The following is a 25,679-nucleotide window of genomic DNA, read 5'->3' on the forward strand; positions in this document are numbered from 1 at the left end:
CAACTTTTTGGAAAAAGGTTCAATTGTTTTTTATTTTCTCCTTTTATTATTAAAGAAAAGACCCCTTCACCTCTAGGCCTATAAGTTTGACCAATCACTTTTAGGACCTGCCACATCCACCATTTCAGTCTACATGGCAATTCCCCATTTGCTTATTCTTTAATCTCATTTTTAATCCCATGGCAAATAAAGAGGCCCTTCTACACCCCAGTCCCTTCCTAATGTAGAGATTGAATTATAGATAGGGTGGGAAGGTGAAGGAAATTGGCACCGAATCAGGGCTTGAGAAATTTTTTTGGAGCCAACCTTGGGATCATTTTCTCCCCTTTATGAGAACGCATAAACCTTATTTGAGAAGGCATTTTTAACACAAATTTGAGCATTTAAAAAAACACTTGTAGTTTGAGTCGATCTCAAATACTTCTCTCGCAAAAATTTAAGGCGACCATTCTTTGTTATTTGAACACATTTTGGATAAGGCAAACCTACCTTTTTTTTATTTTTTCTCCGAATGCACACGTGCAAGTAGAAAAGGCAAGCACATGCAAGCAAATATAGGCATGCTATTTTTGCTAGAGAGAGCCAAATTGTTAACCCATATCAAGGAGTAGGAGATCAGTATTAGATGCTTTCGTATCTTTGAAGACCTAGGGCTACCATATGTAAATGTAAATAGAGTTTAATCATTCATCTGCACTTTGGTGAGTGATGCTAAAAATGGCGAGAAAACAAGGTCAACCAAATGTCTTTCATCATCCTGCCAACATAAGAACTTATCATCCTCTATGATGGTCCCCAGACGTGACGGGTCACTGCATCTCTAATTTGCTCGCGTCAGTGGCATCACGCGGCTCACAGCTATGGCCCCTCAGTAGTGCCACACAATGGGGTGATTATGGCCATGGTGTTCACTCTGTTTGTAGCTCTAGCTCTCTCTCTGGCCCAGGTGGAGCGAGACTTGTATCAGTTGTTCTTGAGTAGAGACTCACGCGAGGCATGGCGACTCTTCCATGAGCACTCCCCTCCCCCAGTGATTACTTCTCCTGATGTGTGGGGCCAGTATGCGACATCGTTATATACGGTTCCTGGGCAGGATCCCCTTCCAGATCCTACAGAGCCATGTCCACCTACGAGCACCTTCTTTACCACTGAGATGGTAAAGAGAGCCATTGACAGGATGAGGACCAGGAGGGCTTACGATCATGACGGTCTAGTAGCGGAGCACTTTATACATGCTAGGGATATGCTGATGGAGGTTCTTGCAGTGTTGTTCAATCGTGCCATGTGTGAGGGATTACCTGAGACTTGGAGGTTGTCTACTATTGTACCTATATTCAAGGCAGGTGATCCTACAGAGCCTGGAAATTACCGCACTATTATGGTTGGACACACACTGGCACGATTGTATGCATCCATTATTGAGCAGCAGTTGAGTAACTGGGCAGAGGGTGAGGGTGTACGGGCAAAGGGACAGGCAGGTTTCAAGAGGGGTTTCTCCACTTTTGACCATATTCTGAACCTCAGAGCTATCATTGAGGAGGGCAGGTCACATGGGAGACGGATTTATTGAAGCTTTGTGGATTTCCGCAAAGCATTTGACATGGTACCGAGAGCTCGACTGATGCGCAGACTGCAGGAGATGGGGGTGCCCACAGTGTTGATTTGGGGGATTATGGCTTTATACAGATCAGTGATGGGACATGTACGCACCCCAGAGGGGATATCTGACTTAGTTCACTCCACTATCGGGGTGAAACAGGGTTGCCCATTGTCTCCTACTCTATTTGGTATGTATGTTGATGAGGTGTCTGATTACATTGACAGAGAGGGTGATAGAGGTGCCCAGCTGGCAGGGACGTGGATCCCATTGTTGTTATATGCTGATGATATTGTCTTGATCTCTGACTCACCAGAGGGTATGCAGCGACAGTTAGATGCATTACACAGTTTTGCAGAGGATAGTGGATTGTCTGTAAACCTTGGTAAAACCAAGGTCATGGTGTTTAACACCACACCGCAGTGGATCAGGAGATCGGCACCGACCTTCACGTATGGTCAAGAGATTGTGGAGTATACAGATGCATACACTTACCTTGGGATAGTCTTCACTGGGCCGAGGTTTTCTTTGGGGAGAGCAGTAGAGACTAGACTGACCAGAGCTTATGCGGCCTTGGGAGGCTTGGAGAGGATGTGTTCGCAGGTTCAGTTCCAGGAACCTCGGACAAAGTTATGGCTCTTTGATACTTTAGTAGCCTCAGCTATGATGTATGGGGTACAGGTATGGGGACCTTCTGTAGGCCAGGATGGTTGGAGACGTATGGAGAGGCCCTTGGTATCTATGATCTCCCGATTGATTAGAGCCAAGGCCTCCGTACCTCACGCGATCATTCGAGCAGAGCTAGCTGTCCCCCCCATGGAGATTGAGGCGCTTACCAGATCAGTGTCCTTTGTGCACAACCTATGGGATACTACTAGAGACAGATATGCTAGACTGGCCCTTGAGTCTTCCAGACAGTTAGCTCTACAGGGGGACACTTCATGCTGGTATGCACAGATGACTTCATGGTTTCAGACGCATGGCTTCACCATGGACAGGTTGCCCCCTTTCCAGTATTCTCTTCAGGCACCCTCGCTGTCTCTTACACGGGTGGAGATCACTAGACTCATTCGTCAGGACCTGATCCAGCTCGACACCAGGAGGACATGGATAGAGCCGCCTCAGGAGTTGAGCACGAAGATGGCTTTCTATAGAGAGCATCTTCTCCACCTCACAGGAGATGGGTTTGTGATTAGACCCAGCTACATGGACACACATATGTCTCATGGTTTGCGTTGTGCCATTGGTCAGATACGCACATCCTCACATCAGCTCGAGATTGAGACTGGTAGATTCAGAGGGATACCAGCAGACAGCAGGATATGCCGATTATGCCAGAGAGAGCCAGAGACAGAGTTGCACTACATATGTCATTGCACAGTGTTCTATGAGATACGGGGGCGTTTCCACTGCTTATTCAGAGAGGGTTTTGGTCCTCTATCTAGGGTCATGAGTTATGAGGATCAGAGATGTCTTGGACTATATCTACTTGAGTTACACAGGTATAGAGACACTTTACTGGGGAGAGCTAGAGAGAGGCAGTCCCAGAGACACATTACAGATTTCTTTTCACTAGATATGGGACAGCCAGAGGAGCAGCCACCACTGCAGAGCTCGTCCCACACTCATTCGACCACTACTGGCACTCTCATCGACCGAGCATTGGAGCTACAGAGATACAGACGACCGCGGCTGAGGAGAGGAGCTACACAGCATCGACGGAGACTACAACAGAAGATTCGAGCCATACTCTCTCGACATCCAGAGTGCAGATGAGGATGGATCCTCACCATTTCTTCCATCTTTGTTTCACACATTGTTACATCCAGTTTACCGGGTACCTATTGTATCAGCTGCTACACCCACGTAGTTTTAGATTGTAGTAGTAGTAGTAGTATTTTGTTCCACTTCTAGTTCTTTTCTAGTTCTTTTGTACCCAGACATGGTATTAGATTCACTATTTTGTAACTGATTGGTCTCATAGGTCATTTTGGCCTTTTGAAGACGTTAATATAACATTTCATTTCATTTCATCTCTCTCTCTCTCTCTCTCTCTCTCTCTCTCTCTCTTTAACTCGATGATTCGAGTTCTAGTTGGAGGATACTTTTTTTTTCAACATTAGAAGTTTGATGGTAGCAATACCTCTATGGAAAGAGATAATAACATATTCTAATTTAAACGAAGTAGCTAAAGTTGTTGTTTGGCTTGGTATTTAAGCCTAACCTTTTTTCATCTTCGAATCTTGAGCTTTTACATAAGGTAAAAGTTATTTTTAGTATCAATTATACACAAATTTTCCACAAGGCCTCATGGTCATCTCATTAATCATTTTGAAGTGAACAGATTTTGCCAATGCATCAAGTAATTACAGGCTCAAAAATTTGAAGTTGGATGTGAAGCTTAAAGCTATATATCTCTTATGCTCATCACCTTAATCTTGAGATACATATGCTACTATTGCTTGTAATATGTCACCCATTAATGATATTCCAAAGTTTGATGACACGGCCAACATATTTGAGGCGTCCACTTTTTTTTTAGTTCTAAAAAATTAACTGGCCGAGTTACGTGGCCAATGCTTGATCGCCATGTAACTCGTCGAGTTTCATGTCGCGATCATGCGAGCATCATGCTCGAGTAACTCGGCGAGTTACGTGAAGATCCACCTCTATCACCGTGGACTGGCCACGTAACTCGATGAGTTACATGGTGGTTTGACTAGGTGGTTATGATGTGCCATGTTATTCATGAAGGACCCTCCACGATGGTGTACACGTAACTCGATGAATTACGTGTACATCTCACATGGCGAACCACGTGGCACATTGCTACTGCCGAGTCATGCCTTACGTGGTTGGTCCATGATGGTTGGGACGTGGAATTCTCTGTCTACTATTTGATAGCTCGACAAGTTTGGTGCAGTGCCACACAACACATGTCGATGTTTCGAGAGCGAGGGTATCTTAACGAGTTAGATAGATGACGGATGTCACGAGACTACGAGAAGTGGGTAGGCTTCATCTTGCATGCATCTTGTAATGTCTTGAATATTCACAATAATGCACCCATTCACATCTTTATGAGTATAAAACTTTTTTTGTCTCTATATGACATAGTCTGAGATAAAGGTTATTTCTCTTGGAAAAACATCTTCAAAGGTTTATACTCCTAAATGTCTCAATATGAAAAGGCACCTATAGTGAATGGGCACACATTGACAAAACGTTGATCCATGAGAACTGTTAAAAATGCATGGTTTTCTATAGAACTTATGAGTATATGTTCCTTATACCCCAATCTCTTGGGATTGGGGTATAAGAACTTATGAGTATATGTTCTTAATCTCTTGGGATTGTGTGGCTAAAAGAGGTAGTGTGAACAATATATGAAATACACATTGTTCAAAGTCATTGTATTGCAACAACTACTTAGAATGACTTGAGTGATAACTGAGTTTGCATAACTCTATTTGTCGAATAGGTATGGATCCAACATTTGACTGTGTTTGGGGACTTAAGTTTAGAAAGGTTGATCCCCCATAATGATAGTAGGCTTGCCCCGAGATCATGTCTAAAATTTTAAGGGTGATAGGCTCCCAAGCAATTTGGCTGGAGTGGGTAGGCCACCAAAAGATAGCCCAACCATGGCCCAAAATGGATGCTCAAATTGAGCTTCCAAGAGGGGAAGTGGGCATGCACACAAGCCAAAAATTAGAGGATTTATTTTTATTAAATCTGTGTCGTTAAATATCGATCAAGAAATCCTCCCGAGGATCACCCCCCTCCGTAAAGGTCTTATTGACAATGGAAAGGGCCAATGGTAGAGATTTTGTCATCATTGACATTCCATCACTTCATGGTATTCTCCAATTTTCTCTACAATTGGGTTTTGAGTGCCAACTTCCCACCTCCTAAGCTCTATTGGAGTATGTCGTGATCACTAGCTGATGTAGGCAATCCCAATCTTCTTGTGACATTTTCCTCTTGCTTGCTTTTGCAGCTTGTGTATGACATTGGATCCTTTTTTGTTCATGTCAAATATGTTATATAGCAATCTACATTAAACACATCCTCATCAAAGCTTAGTGCCATGAATAAATTAAGGTACTGTACACAAGGTAGCCCATGATTGAGAAGCTCATCATAATATGTTTATAAACGTGGGATTGCACTTACATGGAATCTTGTTGTGATAATCATGAACCTTAAACTAAGAGATCACATTGATTGATAACAAAACCTCCACATCTACGGTGACGTTACATATCCATTTTAAGCAACGTGAAGCTTTAGTTGAAGCTTTTTAGACATCAATCTTGTCTGTGGTACTTGATATGTTAACACATTGCTCTTGATGCTCTTGATTTTTTTGGGGACTATTAGAAAACTTTTATTTCTGTGCAAAAAACTTTAATTTGCTGAACATATACAGCTTGGGTGTCCAATTGTTTTTAAGCCTGGATATGTAGCACAACTTCGGAACCACGGTGTGTTATCACCTCTCCATTATCCACAGATAAAACACGGATTCTTTACACACTCCAATGCGATCTCCAAGTGATTATCCTTGGGAAGAGGATTTCCTCAGTTAAAACATGAGACATGCGAGTAGGATGCCCTTTACCTTACTTCTCCACCCATTTGTGACATCATTAAGAGCTAATTCCACCTTCCATTAGCTCAACACGTCTCACACATATACTAAGCTTTGGGGATGCCTGGTGCTATTGAGTCCCTTTTCTCTAATGAAAGCTCTGCAGAGACACCTGATGGTGATATACCGATAAGTCAATCAACTACAGTGACATGTTTTGCGAAATGGGTTGACGGTGGTGTGTACCTTACACACCTCTATCACAGTGATAGTCGAGAGGATTTATGCTCTCTTCGTTGTGTACGTGCATGCTTGCAAGAGCTGTTGGAATTCCCACTTATGTTAAGTAGACATTATCATCATTTTGAGCAGCTTTCAGCTTCCGGACTCTTTTTGTAGAAACGATGTTCATGCTGAAAAAAAAACTTCATTACCAAATTGTGATATATTACACAAAAAATGTATTACATAAAGGGACTGGTGGAACAACCCACTTATTCAAATAATTTCTGCAGGAAATTTACACCAATACAGCAGAATGTATGTTACAATATACAAATAAATTTTCTGGGTAAACCTGTGGTTTTCTTGATATGGGACTGAAGAAAACGTCCTCTCTTTTATATCGCCTATGATACACTCATCTGAAGCTCAAAAATTGAAGCCACAAAACTCTTTACCTATAGCACACTCCATTATACAGACAGAATATCGCCTTTACATAAGAGGAAGGTAGCCTCCACCATGCCCCTTCCGAAGAATAAGCGGCCCAGCAGTCTCAGGGACCTTGTCAAGTATGCGCATGCATACGTCCAGCACATCCGGAAAACCCGTTGCTAGGGTGGCAAGCTGTACTCTTAACCTCATATCCCGGACATACTTAAGAAGACATCTGAATGATTTTCCTAGGTATTTTGCCCAATCAAGGGGCAATCCACCAGGAGAAAGCCATGAAGAAAAATCTATCTGGTCTCCTCTGGCCGTCACTTCAGCACGATAAAACCGTGCCAGTTCCATGAGCATGCTAGGAGGAAGCGGTAAGGCGGCAACAAACTCACTCAAAAACTGATCTACCCATCCAGGATTAGGCATTTGATTCCACAGAACTGGCACCCATTCACCTGGCTGGTTTAAGTTATAAGCCTCTGCAACAACAAGAGCCTCTTGGAATCGGGACTGCTCCACAAACAGCCTTCGAGCATTTGTCTCATTCAAGTTCAGCCACGTTAATTCAGGAATACGTAGCTGAAGAGAGATTAAAGATGCTTGTGCACAGTTCCACCTCGCCTTATTTCCCGCATCGACACTTGCCCAAACTTCTGCCGCCTCTACATTGTAACGCATCATCTCTAGAAGGTCATCACTTAGTTCAGGATCACGGTGACGTAACCATTGTTCTAGGCCTTTTCGAGCTCGTGATTCCACCAGAGCTGCCATTTCATGTTTCATGTCGAACTGGTCATACACCTGCAACAAAAATTCCCTTAGTCATACAAACTAGCACCCAGAAAAGGGAATGAAAAAAAGAAACAAAGTTAATGTTAACTAACCATAGCAAAAGCATCCAGATCTTGGGGATTGAAATGTTTTAATGTAGATAAAACTGCCATTCGAAACCCACGAACAGAGGCTGATGACTCCATGGCAGCTTCTACTCCTGCCCGTTTCTGGAGTAGCAGCTCTAGCTGCCCATTTTCTATCAAGATGTCGAGCATGAAATGTAAAGATTGGAAATTGTTGATGCCTGTGACCAGCCGTGCAAGAGATGTGAAATCCCCTTCCGCAATGTATGATTCCACACGTGTCGCTGCCAAGGCTAAAAGAACATCTATGCCATCAAGGCAGGCAGATGACATATAAAAATGATGGGCACGAACAAGGAGCTCAACCTGAAAAAATATTTTGAGTGCACTATTAATCAACCAGAGTTACGGATAACATCATATTTGCATCATTCATCCACTAAGTAATATAGTTTATAGTCCATACTAGAAGCTTGGTACTTGCTTTACCTCACAGGCATGAGGCACTTCATGGCCACTGATCACAATGCGCATTAGAGCATGTCCCATTTCGGGTTCCGACTGGCAAAGCTCTGCCCACTTCAGGAAATCTGAGGGTCTCCAAAGCAAAGGTGATGGTCCTTCTTCCCGAACAGAAGATTCCATGTACCCACCTCGATGAGCAGCTAACAATCCCTACACATAGATGGAAAACTTGGGAATGCTTATGGTTAAAGAAGAAAGAGAGACGCGATTAAAGCAGCTTCTGATGCTTCTTTTACCTTCAGGTATGACTCAGCAAGAATCTTAGCTATACTTGCAGCTGGCATTGCATGGGTCTCAACAAGTAGCCTAGCCTCTGAAAGGGAATCCTGTCCCTTTAGAGAGAGGAGCTGGAGGAGTTGGGTAGGTTCCTTTTCAAAGGCTTCTGAAAATGGTAAATCCAAGAAGTCTGAAACATGGGCAACTGCTGTAATCCTTTTACAGCTTCCACGGCCACAGCCTTCTCGACAAGCTTTGGTTAGTGCGTCCAAAACCTGAAATGTTATTGCTTATGTTTACAAGTTCAAATGAGAAAGTGACAAAATGACAGACAGGTAACAAACTAATCACCTCAAAAGGAGTAGCTGATGAAAAGTTATTTATCAACCTTGCCAATCCAAGATGCTCATGGACAGAGGGATGAAGATTTGAAGGATCGACACACCCTTCTACAGTAGGTGTTGACAAATTGGCAACATTTAGAGCAGTTTCCACGAGAAGTAGTTCAAGGGGTATGTGAACCGGTGCCAACTTCTGCTGTAATTGACGGGCAGCAGACACTTGCCCTACTTCCAAAAGAGAGAGGACAGCCCGTTCTAGCTCTTGTTCACCAACACGCTCCTCCCAGTAAACTTGATCTTCAGTTGCAACCGTCTCATCTTTCACTTCTTCCTGGAAATCGTTGTTTACTTTTGGATCAGGTTTCTTATTAGGACTTTTTACACTTAATTGAGCATTCCCTTCCAACTCTGCCTGAGGCTTGGGAGGCTTGTCAGCATGAGCTCTTCGGTGCTGTGCGTAATTCCTTGGCTTCCGCTTGATTTTTAAGTTGTTCTGGTCCTGCATGTTAGGCTGGCGTGCTTGTGTAGCACCTTCTCGCTCATTAGCACTAGCTTCAAGTATCTTTGCTCGAGTGGTCTTTATATGACTATCTACAACGGAAACTGACTTTGCTGTAAGGCTGATTGAGTCGAGGCTTACTGGACCGCTGCCAATGACCTCTTGGTTCAATTTTGGAGCTCCCACCACAAGTCTTGGACGTATTGTCTGGCCCTGGTCCTCTTGAAGCTCCACCTGTGACTCCACAGCCAGCAGCCATATCCTTGTCTCTAATTCTCGCAGCTGTTGAATGGGATAAGATCTACAAAAATAGGGATTAATTACATCAAATGGTTGGTAACTCAACCAAGAAAGCAGCTAGCAATCAAACCCATACGGAGGTGTGTTTGTGATTGAACCACTCAGCCATTGAAGTGCTAGTAAAAAGATCCCATGTAGCTCGGATGGAGACAATTCTTGCTCAAGTGATTCTGCATGCTTAAGAAAGAACATTCCAGCCTGCTCAACCAAAAAACCTTCTATATCAAAACAAAGTCATGGTTTTCTTAAACACAAGTGCAAAGCCTAAAAAACACCAAGTTCGACAACTTCTAAAAACTTTACCTGCTGTGAAGGAAGGGAATGCCTCAAAAAGAGTGATTGACAGTGATTCCATAAGGCAATACGCTCCTCTTTCAAGTCCCAGAGAAATTCTCTCCATTCCGCTACCATGGACTCAGCCTATAGGTATTGATGTATCAGACAGGCCACCTACTCTATTTCACAGGGCAGAAAAGCATGCACTTAAATGCACTAAAAATATAAAACATGCATGCTGAGGAAAACAAGATGACAATATCCACCTGAGTCTCAGTCACATGATTCACAGCCTTTTGGTTTTGCCCGCTAAGTTCCAGCTGGCGCGCCCAGGTGCGAGCTTCTTCCCATTTCCCCTGCGTCTCTAGAGCCAATAGCAATGCATCGTCCTCCAAATCCATGCCCACAACTGCTGTATCTGATTTCTGCTGAAAAGCAGGTTCAGCCAGTTTAACCTTCCAATAGAGGCGACGAAATCGTAGAGCAGCTACACCTCCGTCACCAAAATCTGCTCCTGCAAGAAGCTGCAGAAGGCAACGTCTTTCATATGCAGAAGGACAAGCTGTTAGCATGGTATCGGCTGCTGTCACTGCAGCTGCCGTAATCCAAGCTGCTGAAATCCTTCCACTTCTATTCTGTGAGTGTTGCGATTGTTGCAGTTCTTCTTTCAATCGATTAGAGAAAAGTGCTAGATGAGCAGAAGCTTCAGAGGTCCTCATTAGAGAAAATGCCTGGTTTGAGCAGTAATATCAGATGTCATAAGAACAGACATACAGGGGTACAACAAAGACTAACATGTTTTTCGTGTCATATAAAACTTTTGAGCAGAGACTTTACCTGAAGAAAGCGGATAAAAGGAAGGAGTGAAGATGAAAGCATGAAGAGCTCAAAGGCCTTCAACAGAGGAAAGAAACGTTGCTGTTCACAAAGTATAGCTATCATCTTAGACAAAGATTCCTGTTCCTCGGTGCCACCATATGATGAAGCTTCACCCAGAAGACTTTGCAGCTTCTGTTTGCTCTGAAAGCTGGCCCTCTCACCTAATGCTATATCTTTTGCACCACTTTGACTGCTGGACAGATTCTCTTTAAGTTCAGCTGGTGTGCTGAATATGCTACCTACCTCTGGCTCAGGCTTTTCAGGTAGCAATAGGCGCCTCCTTTTACAATTTTTCCTGTTGTACTGAAAATCTACAATATGACTGCTTTCTGGCAGTGCATTGGTCGCTTCAACTGCAGCCCCCACACAAGCAGCAATATGAGCAGCAGCATCATTTACTTTGATTGAAGATGTTTCCCTGTCCATGAAAAATTCAGTAAAGACAAGCTCTTTACCCTAGCATACACAAAATTTCCCTGGAAATTATAAACAAAATTATTTGAAAATACCACACGACACCCCAGGTTCTGATTTGCTGAACTCAGGATGCTCAACCTAATTAAAAGATCACAGATGACATCCCTTGTGACATACTCACAAATTGGAGGATCAGACAGGGAGGAAGGGGTTTAACTCTTGAACACACTGACTAGAGGAGTGGTGGAGGCCTCCCAAGCTCAATTTGTGACCTGAGGTGGCGCTATCTCCCTGACCCAATACACGCAATGATATCATGTTCCTGATTCCATCCCATCTTATTCGAGATTGTTGTTCCTGTTCCAAAGAACTACCCTGGTTCTATACAAACAAATCACTTGTTTACACGTACAATAAGAAACCACTCGAAGATAGGGGTAGAAGTTCACTCTAGACTTCAGAACGAGTCAGTCCCTCTTGTATTGACTATGGCCATTCCTATATTAAAAAGAAACGTCGTTCTCCTGGCATAATCTATGTGAAAGTAAAGGAAGAGAAGGAATCCTCTACCTTACATGATCTAGAAAAGGAGATATAAACTTTTCTACAGAAATATGCAGAATCTTTCTACCGTGGGAGTTGCCTCCTGGACACCCTCAGAACCAAGTACTCATCTTATTCCTGGAAGTTTGGCTCCTAGCAAGCCAGTTTATAGAGTCAGTACAGCACAACAGGACCAGATCATGCACAGGTGCTTGTCCGATAACTTAGCTTGAGATTGGAAATATCTTGATAGGGATACACGATCAAGAAGATCCTCACGTCATGCATGTTCTTCAAATGTGGCCGATTCAGAACAATACAAAATAACCTCAACCTTGGCTTGATCCATACACACACCTGGAGATATGACATGTCTTAAAGAGTGTATCTCTTAGAGATGTGATGTGTATTAAAGAGTGTATCTCCTGGAGATATGATGTGTCTCCTTGGCTTGATCCATATACACACATTGGAGATATGATGTGTCTCAAGGAGTGTACCTTTCCCGTTAATAGCTAGCTTGTGATGTCTCAATGCTCGGAATACCTGTGCTAAATGCTCTCGATGCTTGTCTTCAGACTTGGAGAAAACAATAATGTCGTCAAAGAGCGTACCCACCAACTTCCTATGCTCTCCAAAAATTCTGTCCAACATCCTATTCAGATTGCAGGAGCATTGGTAAGACCAAAAGGCACAATCATAAACTCATACAACTTGAAGGATGTCCCGAAAGCGGTCTTGTGACATCTCTAGGTGCAATCTTGATATGATGGTATCCAATCTTGAGATTGATTCTTCTGAAATAAGTACAGCGCTGCAACCTGTCAAGTGTAGCATTGATCCTAGGTATCATAACTGTTCTTGATGGTGTTCTTATTGAGAGCTCTAGAATCTATGCACATTCTCCAAAACCATTGTTCTTCTAGACAAGAAGCACTCAGTTGGATCAAACCCTTGGCCCAAAGCTCTTTCACTTGGCTCATTGTTCTTCTAGACGAAGAAGCACTCAGTTGGATCAAACCCTTGGCCCAAAGCTCTTTCACTTGGCTCATTATTTCTTCCTGCTTTCCTAGGTCAACTCTCTATGGGGGATTATAAACACGTGAAATCCTAAGTACAAGGCCTACAGTGGTCTTCAAGTCTTTCAAGTGAAAGCTGAGTTCTAATAACTTCTGAATACCTTTATGAGAAAGATCCTCCAAGTAAGACCTTCAGACATCCAATCGTGAGCTCAAAAGTTGGAGACTCTCCACTACTAAATAAATAGTGTTTGCCAGAATGAAGCCCCCTTGCAAAGACTTAGTTTGTGCTTGAAAAAAAGCACAAAATTCCATAGAGGTCAGCTGAAGAGGCAATGGCCATTTCCCATGATTGTGCTCAAGGGTTTTCCATATAACGCCCAATATGTACACAAGATTTCAGTTTAGCATTTTGTTTAACTTGCTAATCTCTCTATCATGGCATGCAATTATGTTCTTACCTAGTGAACTTTCAATCTCTCTATTATCTCTATCAAGATATGCAGTTATGTTCCTACTTAGCAGTCTTATTCTAATATGAAATTAAAGGTCGTCTCTCCAAGCTATGTGTCAAGCACCAAGAGGGACAACCAAAGAGATTCATCTTTTTTACCGATTTGAGTCTCAAAAACCAATGACTAGACTTTACCTTATTTATACTGTTCATGTTCTATTTGTTGACATTTGGCTGGCTCGAGCAGGGAGGCCTGGGGATTACTTCTACACACTCTTTGGGCATGCGAGAATGCCCAGCTAATAACCTGAAGAAGAGCTAGATCGTCCTCGACCACTTGCAGAGCCTTTTGCTGGTTTTTACAAGGACCAGGCATGCTCTACCCGAAGATGGATGTTTAGATGTAGGGCAGAACCTATTTGTTAAAGAAAGGTGGTAGAATTCTTATAGCAGCCTTATAAACAAAGAGTAATATCAAGGTCCTTAAACGGCCAATGTCTTTAACAGCTCCAATTTCCTGTCTGTACACCCTCCCATCTACTGGTCTCTATGCTTAACTGATCTGATGAGGTACCCATTCTGTCTAGTAGCTGGACATGATCCATATGATAGCTGGGTACAACCCCATATGTACATTTCACCGAGCTAGTAAAGTGCTTCAAACAAAACCAAAATTTCGGTAGGTAGGCAAGACCTATTAAAACATATGTGTGGTCTCAAAACTCCCAAACCAAAACATGGACAAAAAAACCACTTATTAACATCAGGCCTAACTTTAGCAAGTCAATTTCACGCCATTGGATCAAGCTTGTAGTAAGAATATGTACCTAATACTGCTGCTTTGTGGATTTCTGCAAGGCTTTTGGCATGATACCCCAAGCACGCATCAAGCAAAGATTGCAGGACATAGGAGTAATGGAGCGCCTGCTATGGGACATATATACTTTGTAAGAGACTGACAGGCCGTGTAAGGGAACCTGGGGGACTATCCTGCAGAATTGATAACACATAGGGGGTGAAACAGGGATGCCCCCTCTCCCTCACTCTGTTTGGGCTATACATAGATGAGATTTCTAAATAACCGCGGAGACCAGATCAAAGCTACTTTGGCCAAGGAAGGAAGGGGAAATTACTGAAGTTGACATACATATCAAAGAAGAATTGACTAGGGTCCCTTATTGCAAGCATCAAAGAGAAGATGGAAGCCAAGAAGGACAGATAGTTAGAGTGGTTTAAAAAAAAACCACCCCGCAAAGATGTACCAATGGAGTCACAAAAAGGAGAGGTGCAAATTGTTCACGCGACCTTGAAAGAAGAGAAGATGAGGCATGCATGTCTCCTCAACATATGTGTCAGTGGAATCCCCAAACGAGTAGATTCAAGCCCCAAAGCGGAACAGAAGGTGTTATGCAAGAAGCTTGGCTATAGGAAGCGCCCCCAACCCCCAAAAAAAGAAAAATCAGATTGGCTTATGTGCCAACACAAGGCAACCTTGCAGGTCTGTTCACAAAGGCATACCTTGGGCGTTGGTTAAAAATCGGCTTGCTTGCATTCGTGGCAACGCAAGGTGAGCCGGTTACCAGTCAAAATCAACCGCCTACCAAGGGTTGACCAAAATGGTAAACACGTTCATCACACGGAATGCTCGAACCCATGACCCACTGCCTCGCACTCGAGAGCTCTACCACTACGTAGTGCGCATGCGCTTGTGAGCACCACGCAGCCCATGCAAGATACCATATAAAAAACCGATGCCCCCCCAAAAAGTGCCGTGACCGGCTGTGCCTGTAACCGGCACAGCCGGTCATGCCCACCTACACATATGGAAGCAGGCTGATATTTATCCATTTCCCCTTGAGAAGTTTGAAGCTTTCCCCAAAGCTTTGGGCTTACTCCCCTTTGTGGATTGATCATGCACTCAAGGCATGACACTTCCCTATACACTATGTGCCAGCTCTCGTTCATCGCATCACTCCCATGAGGGATTTGTTACCATACATATGTGGTAGTGACCACCGGGGCATTTTTCCCTCACTAGGAGGTCTTTTCCCCTATGCATTGTATATACGCCCATCGCTCTAGGGCTAACTCATCTTTTCCATTGTGCAATAAGCAATACTACTCTCTGTTGTGTGCCTTAAGCTTCTCCAAGCTGTGTGTGTTTCCTTGCAACCTCACTTCCAACAAACTCAATCTTCCAATTGGCGAGTACAAGGACCGAGAATCATTTTTGATGGCACCCATCGAAGGATGTGACATCATCCTGGGTATGCGATGGCATTTCCACATCTAGCCGGCGGTCCTAGATTATATGGTCCCTCACCTTCAAATTTGAGGGCCAGAAAGTTAAAATTTTTGTTGATGTTGGGGATTGGATATTCCCTATTGTAAGCCATATCTCTATTAGGAAGGAAATAAAGAAGTGCGTTTCTGCTTGCTTAGTTTTCGCACGAGAAAAGGATCCGTGCGAAAAGGATAAGTCTAAAGAGAGTTTGCTCTCAAGTCTTGAAATTTAACGCTTTCAATTTATTGAAAGATACAAAGAATGTTTTACTGAAACTCTTCTTAATAAGCTACCTCCAGAACGTCCGAAAGCTCATTGCATTGATCTCATACCGGCTAGCTCTCTTCCTAACCAACCCCCCTACTGGGCAAGTCTTGCCAACGAGAAGCAAGTCGACGAGCTTCTAGAAAAAGGGTAGTACGGCCAAATATTTCACCTTATTGCTCCCAGTTCTACTTGTGCAGAAGAAAGATGGCCCGTTTTGAATGTGCATCGGTTACTGATCTCTAAACAAGATCACAATAAGAATCGCTATCCAATTCCTCGGATTGAGGATATTCTCGATAAGCTATAGGGTGCAAGCATCTTTAGTTGCATAGATTTAAAGAGTGGGTTATCATCAGATACGCATCGCCCCTGAAGATGTCCACAAGACTGCTTTTCAAACGACTTTGTTCACACCACTTTTGGACTTTATGAATTTTGGGTGAGCCTTTTGGCTTAACCAATGCTCATCACATTCAATCGAATGACTGTATCTTCAGTTCATACCGAGCCTTTATGGGAGTATTCTTTGAAGAGGAACGTCGGAAGCACTTGGATATAGTGTTTCTAGAATTGCAAAAGCATGAGTTGTATATCAATGCAGAGAAAAGTGAGTTATTTCTCAGGAAGATATCTATTTAGGCCATATAGTCTCTCACAATCGAGTATGGATCCAACAAAGATCCAGGTTGTACAAGATTGGTCAACTCCCACTATTTTACATGATGTAAATAGCTTTTTTAAATTGTGTTCATATTATCGGCCAAGGCTCTGCTCATGTAGCAGGACCACTCCATGACCTAACCAAAAAGAAGATCCCTTTTAAATGGGGTACGCGACAACAAGCTACCTTGACAGACTAAAGTACTTATTGAGTAAGGGGTTTATTTTGATAGTGTCAGACTTGAGGAAACCATTAGAGGTTCACTAAATGCTTCAAGAGATTGCATCGATGCAGTGCTTGCCTCCGTTCCAGTACTCCTTGGACACACCCTCCCTATCTCTCACACGGACAGAGATCACTAGAATAATATGTCAGGGTTCGATTCAGCTAGATACCAAAAGCACATGGATACTACAGACACACGAATTGAGTTGGGCACGAAGATGGCCTTCTATAGAGAGCATCTTCTCCAACTAACAGAAGTTGATGTGATAAGACCGGCCTATATGGACACTCATTTATCCTATGGGATACGATGTGCTATTGGGAAGATGCGCACATCATTGCACCGGCTAGAGATTTGAGACTCGCAGATTTAGGAGAGTACCAACAGAGGCCACGATATGCCAGTTGTGTCGTATAGAGCCAGAGACAGAGTTACATCACATTTGTCATCCTCCAGTATACTATGAGATACGAGGCCGCTTTCATTGTCTATTCAGAGAGGGCTTTGGACCATTGGCTAGAGTCATGAGATATCAGGATCACAGATGCCTGGGGTTGTTTTTGCTAGAGCTGCGCAAAGTTCAAACACAAGGAGAGTCTCTTGAGGAGATCAAGCAATGGGAGACATTTACAAAGGGAGATCACTGACTTCTTTAGAGTAAGGGCTTAGTAACCAGATGAGCATGCTCGACAGGAGCTTCAGAGCCCACTTATACTAGAGGTATATTAGTTGACAGAGCTATTGAGCTCGGGAGAGCTAGTGTAACAAACTTGGACACCCCAAGTCAAGATTCTACCGTGACACAGCAGAGATTCACGTTAAAACAGTTCACAAAAGCCGATTCGGTAGGGCGTAGTTCCGTGCCCAGAGGAATTGGCCCCAAAGACTGGCGCCCCTTTCGGTATTTATTTTTATATTAATCTTTGAGCAAAGTACAATGAGCCCGCGGGTGCGGGGTGCTCACTCTCAGACTCTACATCCAGATGACTTGAGAAGTGAGGCCCTTGGACGTATTTATTCTTACCAAGGATGCCCAAAAGCAGAACCCCAAAAGCTTTCAAACTCAAAAGCAATTGATCTCGAAAAGCATTAAACTTAAAAGCAAAAGTTCCAAAAGCAACTGGTTTCCAAAATCTGCCAAAAGCAGTCAGCGCACATTACGGAAGTTCCGTACAACTGCCACGTCAGCATGTCAGCACAAATTGCAGAAATCTGCCAGGTCAGCAGCCTAGCGCGTTTTTTGGAAATTTGCCATGTCAGCCTGTGGACATGTTTTTCGGGCATGCCAGCAATGTAAATGTGTCAGAGGGCCAACCATGTCATCAGTTTGTGACATACCCTCCTCTTGAAAGAATTGTAATCGCGCTCGATTACGCCTGCAAAACAAACAGAGGCCATAAACTGTCTTAGTAGACACAAACTATTAGTATCGACGCACTAGACTAGACACATCTAGCACTTGTACAAGACGACAGTCACATCACCGGACATCACATGACAAATCATATACAAATTCATTCCAAATCTCATACTATGATCAATCGGCAACGTATTTAGTAATCGCATCCAGATTCATTCCGAACCTCACGGATGCCCGATTAACTAATCCTTATTGCAATCATGTCTATAGAGATTTATGAGACCGAAATGCTGCAGTCATTTCGTCTTTCAATTCCTACACTCAAACAAGTCAAGTACAAATCAATCATTTTCATTTTCGGGAATCAAGTTCATAAAGTCGCACAGCAGAATACTGTCAGCCCATCAATATCCCCGAAACCCAAAGGGGGGCATTGGTGACTCTATTCCAAATCGGGGTAATCCGTTGACAAAGGAGCGGAGTGACTCCCCTCTTGTGCAAACCCGCTGCACTAGATTCGCCCATGCTGAAATCGGGGTTCTATAGGAGTAGACTATGCTAAACCGAATGCTCCAAGGTAAAGTTCCAAAATCTGAGAAGTATCTGTTAGGTCCTCCTCCATGCACTACGCATCCAATGCAGGATAGTTCTTGAACGTAACCAAGAACCGCCTAATCGCTTTACCTTTAATCTTTCTTTCCTTGTGTGCCAATATCTGTTCTAGAACGAGTATCTCCTCGCTTTCCTCCACTTCGGGTTGCTCATCTGGCTCCCCATCATCAGGCACATCGTCTTTAAAAGGCTTCAATAGACTCACATGAAAAGCATTGTGAATCTTCCAAGTATCGGGCAGCTTCAGTCTAAAGGAGACATCATTTATCTTTTCTTTTATCTAGAAAGGGTCATAATACCTCATGCCAAGCTTTGGAAAAAGTCACTCCTTTCCTTTTCGTGTTCTTAGGCGTGCCTTCTTAAAACGTAAGAGCACCCAATCGTCTTCCTTTAATTTCAAATAGCGACGATGTCAATCTGCTGCCTTCTTATGTCTTTCTTGAGATTTCTCTAAAGCCCCCCGAACCTTGGCAAAAGCAATGTCCAACTCCCTCGTGTACTAGTCGGCTTTAAAAATCTTATCCCTTTTTCCTTTCTTTCCTTGTGCCCTGGGACCTGCGAGTAGCGTCTTTCACTTCCCTGTCCATTGGCACGTCAGAGTCAATCATCAAAACCCTAAGACGCACTATTATCTCATTCCTCTTTCTCTAGAATCCTTTGATGAACTTGCATCTGGTTTCCTTCGTTCGTCGGAACCCTCTGACTCGCCAGAATCCTGTGATGAGCTATCATCTGGTTCCGTTGATTCATTCTCTTCACTGGCAAACTCTTGCCTTTTTGAGGTGGATACTATCCTGCCTGTCGCATAAGTCAATGAGCTGGCATGCATTCCAAAACGTTGCTTAGTCATGTCCCATAAGTCTCTGAATGGAGTCAGACTTCTGGTTTAAAGCATAGTCTTGAATCTCTTCAGCAAATCATAGCAAAACCGCTTAATCTAGTCTTTCAAAAGAATCTTGGACAAGTATCCCAAAACCTATGGGCAGTAGTCATTCAATGTATCTTTCTCAGTCATTTTCAAGTGATGCCAAGGGATGATGACATCTCTAGCATATTCATCATTCTTTTCAAGTAAGATGCCACCTTTCGCTCCCGCGAATGTTTTGAGAACCACGCTCCAAAGAAGGTAACTTCAAATTGTTGTTCAACTCAAGGGCTCAATGGGTGTCCTAGCCTGACTTCCTTCCTTGAACTCCTTAGTTTTCTTGTTGATCTGGTCATTTTCAAAAGAGGAAGACCTCTCCTCTTTTAAACGGCTAGATGGCCTTCCAAGCCTTCTAGACTTTGTTTCAAAAATTGTCTTCACAAGAATCTTGTCTTGCGTGTTTAGAAATTGAAGAAGCTTCTTAGCACCCTCGAACACTTCAAATGGTGTTTTTCCCGTGTGTCGTTGTAGGCAAACTCCACCAAGGGCAAATACTTTTCCCAAGTAAACTGTTGATCCAAAGAAGAAGACTTCAACAAATTCAAAACCATTGAATTGGCTATTTCCAAATTGCCCACCTGTCTGCAGGTGGAACGAGAACCTATTTGCGGATGGAATGAGGACGAGAACTGCAACCACGTGCCAATGTTCTCCCAGATTGCCGTCCAAAACAGCTAGTAGATCGGGGATCTTTCTCCAAAACAATGGAGTCAGACATGCCATATATTCGAACAGTTTTGCCAAAGAATCGGGCTTAACTGTCTTCTTTACTGCAGAGCAATGAGCCTGCTTACTAAATCTGTTGATGACCGTCGAAAGGCCATCATGCCCACTCTGTGTCTTCGGGAGATCGAAGATGACATCCATTGCAATACTTTCCGAGGATCGGGTGGGAATGGGTAAAGGCTGAAGTAATCCCTGTGCCTTATGCCTATGAAACTTGACCTTCTGGCATACTAAACAATTGCGAACAAAGTCGTTCACACCCTTCTTGAGTCTCGGCCAAAAGAAGTAACGCGCCACACCTTTCAAGGTGGTGTCGATGCCGCGGTGACCCGTAAAAAGTGGACAATGGCACTCAGTCAGAACCTTTTCCCTCAACGGTTGTGTAATGCACAACATCGTTTTCTTCATCAAGTAGCTATCCCGTATGGAATATCCCGCGACTACCTCCCCATTCTGTATTCGAGTGAATACATCCGAAAAATCAGGATCTGTGGCGTACTGATCAACCATGTCTTTGAAGCTTCTACGATGAATCGCGGAAATAGCCAAGACTAGGGGCTTTCAAGACAAAGCATCTGCCACCAAAGTTTTTTTGTCCCTGAACATGGACAATCTGAAAGTGAGGCCCACTGCATTTGCTTTTCCGAATGCTGCTTCTGGGACAAGAAGTAGCATAAACTCTGATGATCAGTGAAGATCGTGAAATCGGCCCCGAGTAGGTAATGTCGCCACTGAGTAAGAGCATGGATCACTGCCAATAGCTCTTTCTCATAAATCTATGCTGTCAATTCAGACCTTGAAAAAATCGGCTTTCATAGGCAATCACATGGCCTTCTTGAATTAAGGCCTTTCCCAGACTACAACCACAAGCATCAAATATACTTCGAATGGCTTTTACAAGTCAGGCAAAGCCAACATTGGTCCAGTAGTGAGTTTCTTTCTTTAAGTGTATGAAAGGCAGTCACCTCTCTGCATCCCCACGAGAAAGGGACTCCTTTTTGTGTCATAATTGCAAAGGGGAAGCTATCTCTGCAAGCTTTCCAATGAACCACCGGTAGTAAGAACAGAAGCCCAAGAAGCCCAAGAAGCTTCTAATTTCATGAAATTCTTCAAGTCAGGCCAATCGCGGACAGTGTCACTTTTGGTCAAATCCATTTGTACCCTTTCTGTTGAGACGATGTGTCCCAAGAAATGTATCTCATGCAAGAGAAACTCGCTCTTTTTCTATGTCACATGGAGCCTGAGACAAAGTTGCACTATACATGCCACTGCCCAGTTTAATATGAGATATGAGGCCGCTTTTACTGCCTATTTAGAGAGGGCTTTGAACCACTCTCTAGAGTCATGGGGTATGAGGACCATAGATGTCTGGGTCTATTTTTGCTCGAGCTGCACAGACACACAGAGAGCCTGATGAGAGGAGAGGATAGCCAGTCTCAGAGACGGATCACAGAGTTCTTTAGAGTGGACACTCGGCAGTCAGAGGTGCAGCTACCACAACAGAGCTCACATTCTCCTCACACGAGAGGCACGTTGATTGATCGAGCGACCGAGCTAGGGAGATCTATACGCCCACGACTACGGAGGACTACACAGCATTGACGGAGGCTGCATCATAGGATTTGGATCACTTTGGCCGGACATGCACCATGCCCGGTCAGATTATTGACCATGGAGGAGATTGATGAGATCCGCCAGTGACGACCGATGATGGATCTCCTATAATTTAGCTCTTTTGAGGATTGTACATCCTACTCATCTTGTATCAGCCTTTGTATCAGCTCACACCCATTATAGTCCCACACGGACACCCACATTGTGTTGTATTAGCCCCCAGTCACTACTTTCACCCCTCCCAACCCCCCCAACTCATATCCTACACAATTTCAGCTAGCTGCTTAGTTCACATCTAGCAATTAAGATTTTAGCTTTTCACTTTACTTCATTTTATTTGTGTACCTAGACATTGTATTAGATCCACCAAGATTGTATCAGTTTGGTCTCATAGGTCATTTTGGCCTTTTGAAGACGTTTAATATAACATTTCATCTCTCTCTCTCTCTCTCTCTCTCTCTCTCTCTCTCTCTCTCTCTCTCTCTCTCTCTCCCTCTCTCTCTCTCTCTCTCTCTCTCTCTCTCTCTCTCTCTCTCTCTCTCTCTCTCTCTCTCTCTCTCTCTCTCCTCTCTCTCTCTCTCTCTCTCTCTCTCTCTCTCTCTCTCTCTCTCTCGGTACACTCATACTAGAGGTACACTGCTTGACAGAGCCACTGAACTTGGCAGATCCAGACGTCCACGACCTCCGGGGGTCTCCCACTACCGACGAAGGTTGCAACAGAAGATACAGATCACTCTAGCTCGACATGCAAGACGCCCAACCAGAGTTCTGACCATGGAGGAGGTCGATAAGATTCGAAAGCGACCGATGAGAGATTTCATCTGAACCCACAACACCCCCCCCCCCCCCCCCCCCCCCCCCCCCCCCCCCCTCCTTCCCTCCCCCTTATTTCCTTTCTCCTTAGTGTTTTAGTGTCAATTCTTTGTAGCTTGGTAACTTTGTAACTTTGCAATTTCCGTACTCGGACATGGTATCAGATTCACCAATTGTAACTTTTTGGTCTCATAGGTCATTTTGGCCTTTTGAAGACGTTAATATAACATTTCATTTCTCTCTCTCTCTCTCTCTCTCTCTCTCTCTCTCTTTCTCTCTCTCTCTCTCTCTCTCTCTCTCTCTCTCTCTCTCTCTCTCTCTCTCTCTCTCTCTCTCTCTCTCCCCCCCAAAAGTCACTACTTTCCTCATATCCTACACAGTTTCAGCTACCTGCTTAGTTCACATCTAGCAATTAAAGTTTTGGTTTTTCACTTTACTTCATTTTATTTTTGTACCCAGACATTGTATCAGATCCACCAAGATTGTATCAGTTTGGTCTCATAGGTCATGTTGGCCTTTTGAAGACGTTTAATATAACTTTTCCTCTCTCTCTCTCTCTCTCTCTCTCTCTCTCTCTCTCTCTCTCTCTCTCTCTCTCTCTCTCGCAGGCATGGGGCCAGTACAGTGGATTATGTCATGACTTCACCAAGCTTTATTTCTAGTATAGAGGACTTTAAGGTGGGACCCAGACCAGTTGGGATTGCAGTGGATCATGCTCTCTTGACCTTATCAATCTCCTTCCAATACAATGCCTCTCAAGTACAAAGGAAGAAGACACACACAAGATACACTTTCACGCCAGAGACTGACTCAGTCTATGTGGAAAAGATCTATAATAGAATGTGGGCAGCTGAGCCAGTATATACTGTAGAGGAGATTACTTCTCAGCTAACAGAGATACTACATGGAGCAGCACAAGAGGCATACCCACATACTCAGACTGATCAGAAGAGAGGATATGGGAACATGCCTCAAAACAGTTGGTACGACGAGGAATGCAAAGAGACGAGAACCCAGGTCCAGAAAGAGCTTACACTTGGGATCATCACATATAAGCGGTCTCGCATTGCTCTTCGGCGTATAGTACGTCGCAAGAAAAGGGGATTTTTAGCCAAACTGGAGAAGGATTTATATCAGCTCTTCTTGAGTCAGGACTCACATGAGGCCTGGCGATTATTTCACGAGCACTCATCGCCTCCGACAATTACTTCTCCTGAGATTTGGGGTCAATATGTAACATCATTATATACGGTATCTGGACAGCCTCCATTACCAGATCCGCTAGAGCCATGCCCTACTACTAGTACTTTCTTTACTACGGAAATGGTGGAAAAAGCCATTGATAAGATGAAGACAAGAAGAGAATATGATCATGAGGGTTTAGTAGCAGAACATCTGATCCATGCAAGGGATCTACATTCATAAGTCCTTGCTCGTCTGTTTAATCGGGTCAAGTGTGAAGGATTACCTGAATCTTGGAAATTATCTACTATCGTACCTATTTTCAAGTCAGGGGATCCTATGATACCCGGGAACTACCGTACCATTATGGTGGGTCACACATTGACCCGACTGTATGCATCCATTCTGGAACAAAAATTGAGTAGATGGGCAGAGAATGAGGGCATAAGGGCAACAGGACAAGCTGGATTCAGGAGGGGTTATTCCACTTTGGATCATATTCTTACGCTCAGAGCCATTATTGAGGAAGGAAGAGCAAGCGGGAGAAGGATGTATTGTTGCTTTGTGGATTTGATACAGTACCAAGGGCCAGATTGATGCGCAGAATGCAAGAGTTAGGGGTCCCCAAAGAGGTTATCTGGGGGATCATGGCCTTATACGGGTCAGTAACTGGTTATGTACGTACTCCAGAAGGGGATTCCGACATTGTTCATTCCATTGTTGGAGTAAAGCACGGATGCCCACTGTCCCCTACTTTATTTGGTATGTATATAGATGAGGTATCAGATTACATTGATAGAGAGGGTGACAAAGGTGCTCAACTTGCAGGGTCATGGATCCCTTTGTTGTCGTAAGCAGATGATATTGTATTGATAGCAGAATCACCATATGGAATGCAAAGGCAGTTAGATGCATTACATAAATTCGCGGAAGACAGCGGACTGTCGGTAAACTTGGGTAAAACCAAAGTTATGGTGTTTAACACCACACCGCAGTGGGTTAGGAGATCAGCACCTACATTTGCATATGGCCAGGATACAATAGAGTACACAGATGCATACACATACCTTGGTGTGGTATTTACAGGACCGAAGTTTACTCTTAAGAAAGCAGCGGATGCTAGATTGTCCAGAGCCTCTGCGGCCTTGGGAGGGTTGGAGAGGATGTGTTCACAAGTGCAGTTTCAGGAACCACGAACAAAACTTTGGCTCTTTGATACTGTGGTGGCTTCGGCTATGCTTTATGGGGTCCAGATTTGGGGACCATCTGTGGATCAGGATAATTGGAAGTCAATGGAGAGACCTTTGGTATCTATGATTTCCCGAATGATTAGAGCCAAGGCCTCCGTACCACAAGCGATTACTCGAGCGGAACTAGCTGCCCCTCCGATAGAAATTGAAGCTCTTACCAGATCAGTGTCCTTTATACATGGTTTGTGGGATACAAATAATTGCCGATATACTAGATTGGCCCTCGAATCCGCTCGACAATTAGCAATGAAAGGAGATACATCATGCTGGTATGCGCAACTGTCCTCGTGGTTTCAGAGACACGGGTTCAGTATGGAAAGATTACCCCCTTCCAATACTCTCTTGAGGCTCCATCACTGGCAATCACACGAACGGAGATTAATAAAATCATCTGCTAGGATCTTATACAGTTGGACACCAAGAGGACATGGGTAGACCCTACACAAGAATTGGGCACGAAGATGGCCGACTACAAAGAAAACTTCCTACAGCTATCTGAAGATGGTTTTGTGATTCGCCCGAGCTACATGGATACCCACCTGTCTCATGGTTTGAGATGTGCTATTGGTCAGATTC

General features: G+C 43.7%; 1 protein-coding gene across 2 annotated transcripts in view; it reads right to left on the bottom strand.

Moving 5' to 3' along the window:
- Positions 1–6,596: 6,596 nt before the first annotated feature.
- The window catches only part of LOC147452470 (spatacsin carboxy-terminus protein), a 144,445-nt gene continuing 125,362 nt past the window's right edge, over positions 6,597–25,679 (bottom strand). For both annotated transcript variants that reach the window (XM_086518152.1, XM_086518150.1), the window contains 9 exons: positions 10,709–11,168; positions 10,138–10,602; positions 9,899–10,015; positions 9,672–9,793; positions 8,807–9,596; positions 8,476–8,730; positions 8,204–8,389; positions 7,742–8,080; positions 6,597–7,658 (listed from right to left, as the gene is read on the bottom strand). In XM_086518152.1, coding sequence (XP_086374278.1) covers positions 6,909–7,658; positions 7,742–8,080; positions 8,204–8,389; positions 8,476–8,730; positions 8,807–9,596; positions 9,672–9,793; positions 9,899–10,015; positions 10,138–10,602; positions 10,709–11,168 — 3,484 coding nt within the window. In that variant the 3' untranslated portion in view covers positions 6,597–6,908. The remainder of the gene's footprint in view (positions 7,659–7,741; positions 8,081–8,203; positions 8,390–8,475; positions 8,731–8,806; positions 9,597–9,671; positions 9,794–9,898; positions 10,016–10,137; positions 10,603–10,708; positions 11,169–25,679) is intronic.

Source organism: Adiantum capillus-veneris, chromosome 8 (assembly GCF_014529385.1).
Source record: "Adiantum capillus-veneris isolate H3 chromosome 8, ASM1452938v2, whole genome shotgun sequence".
NCBI classification, from domain to species: domain Eukaryota; kingdom Viridiplantae; phylum Streptophyta; class Polypodiopsida; order Polypodiales; family Pteridaceae; genus Adiantum; species Adiantum capillus-veneris.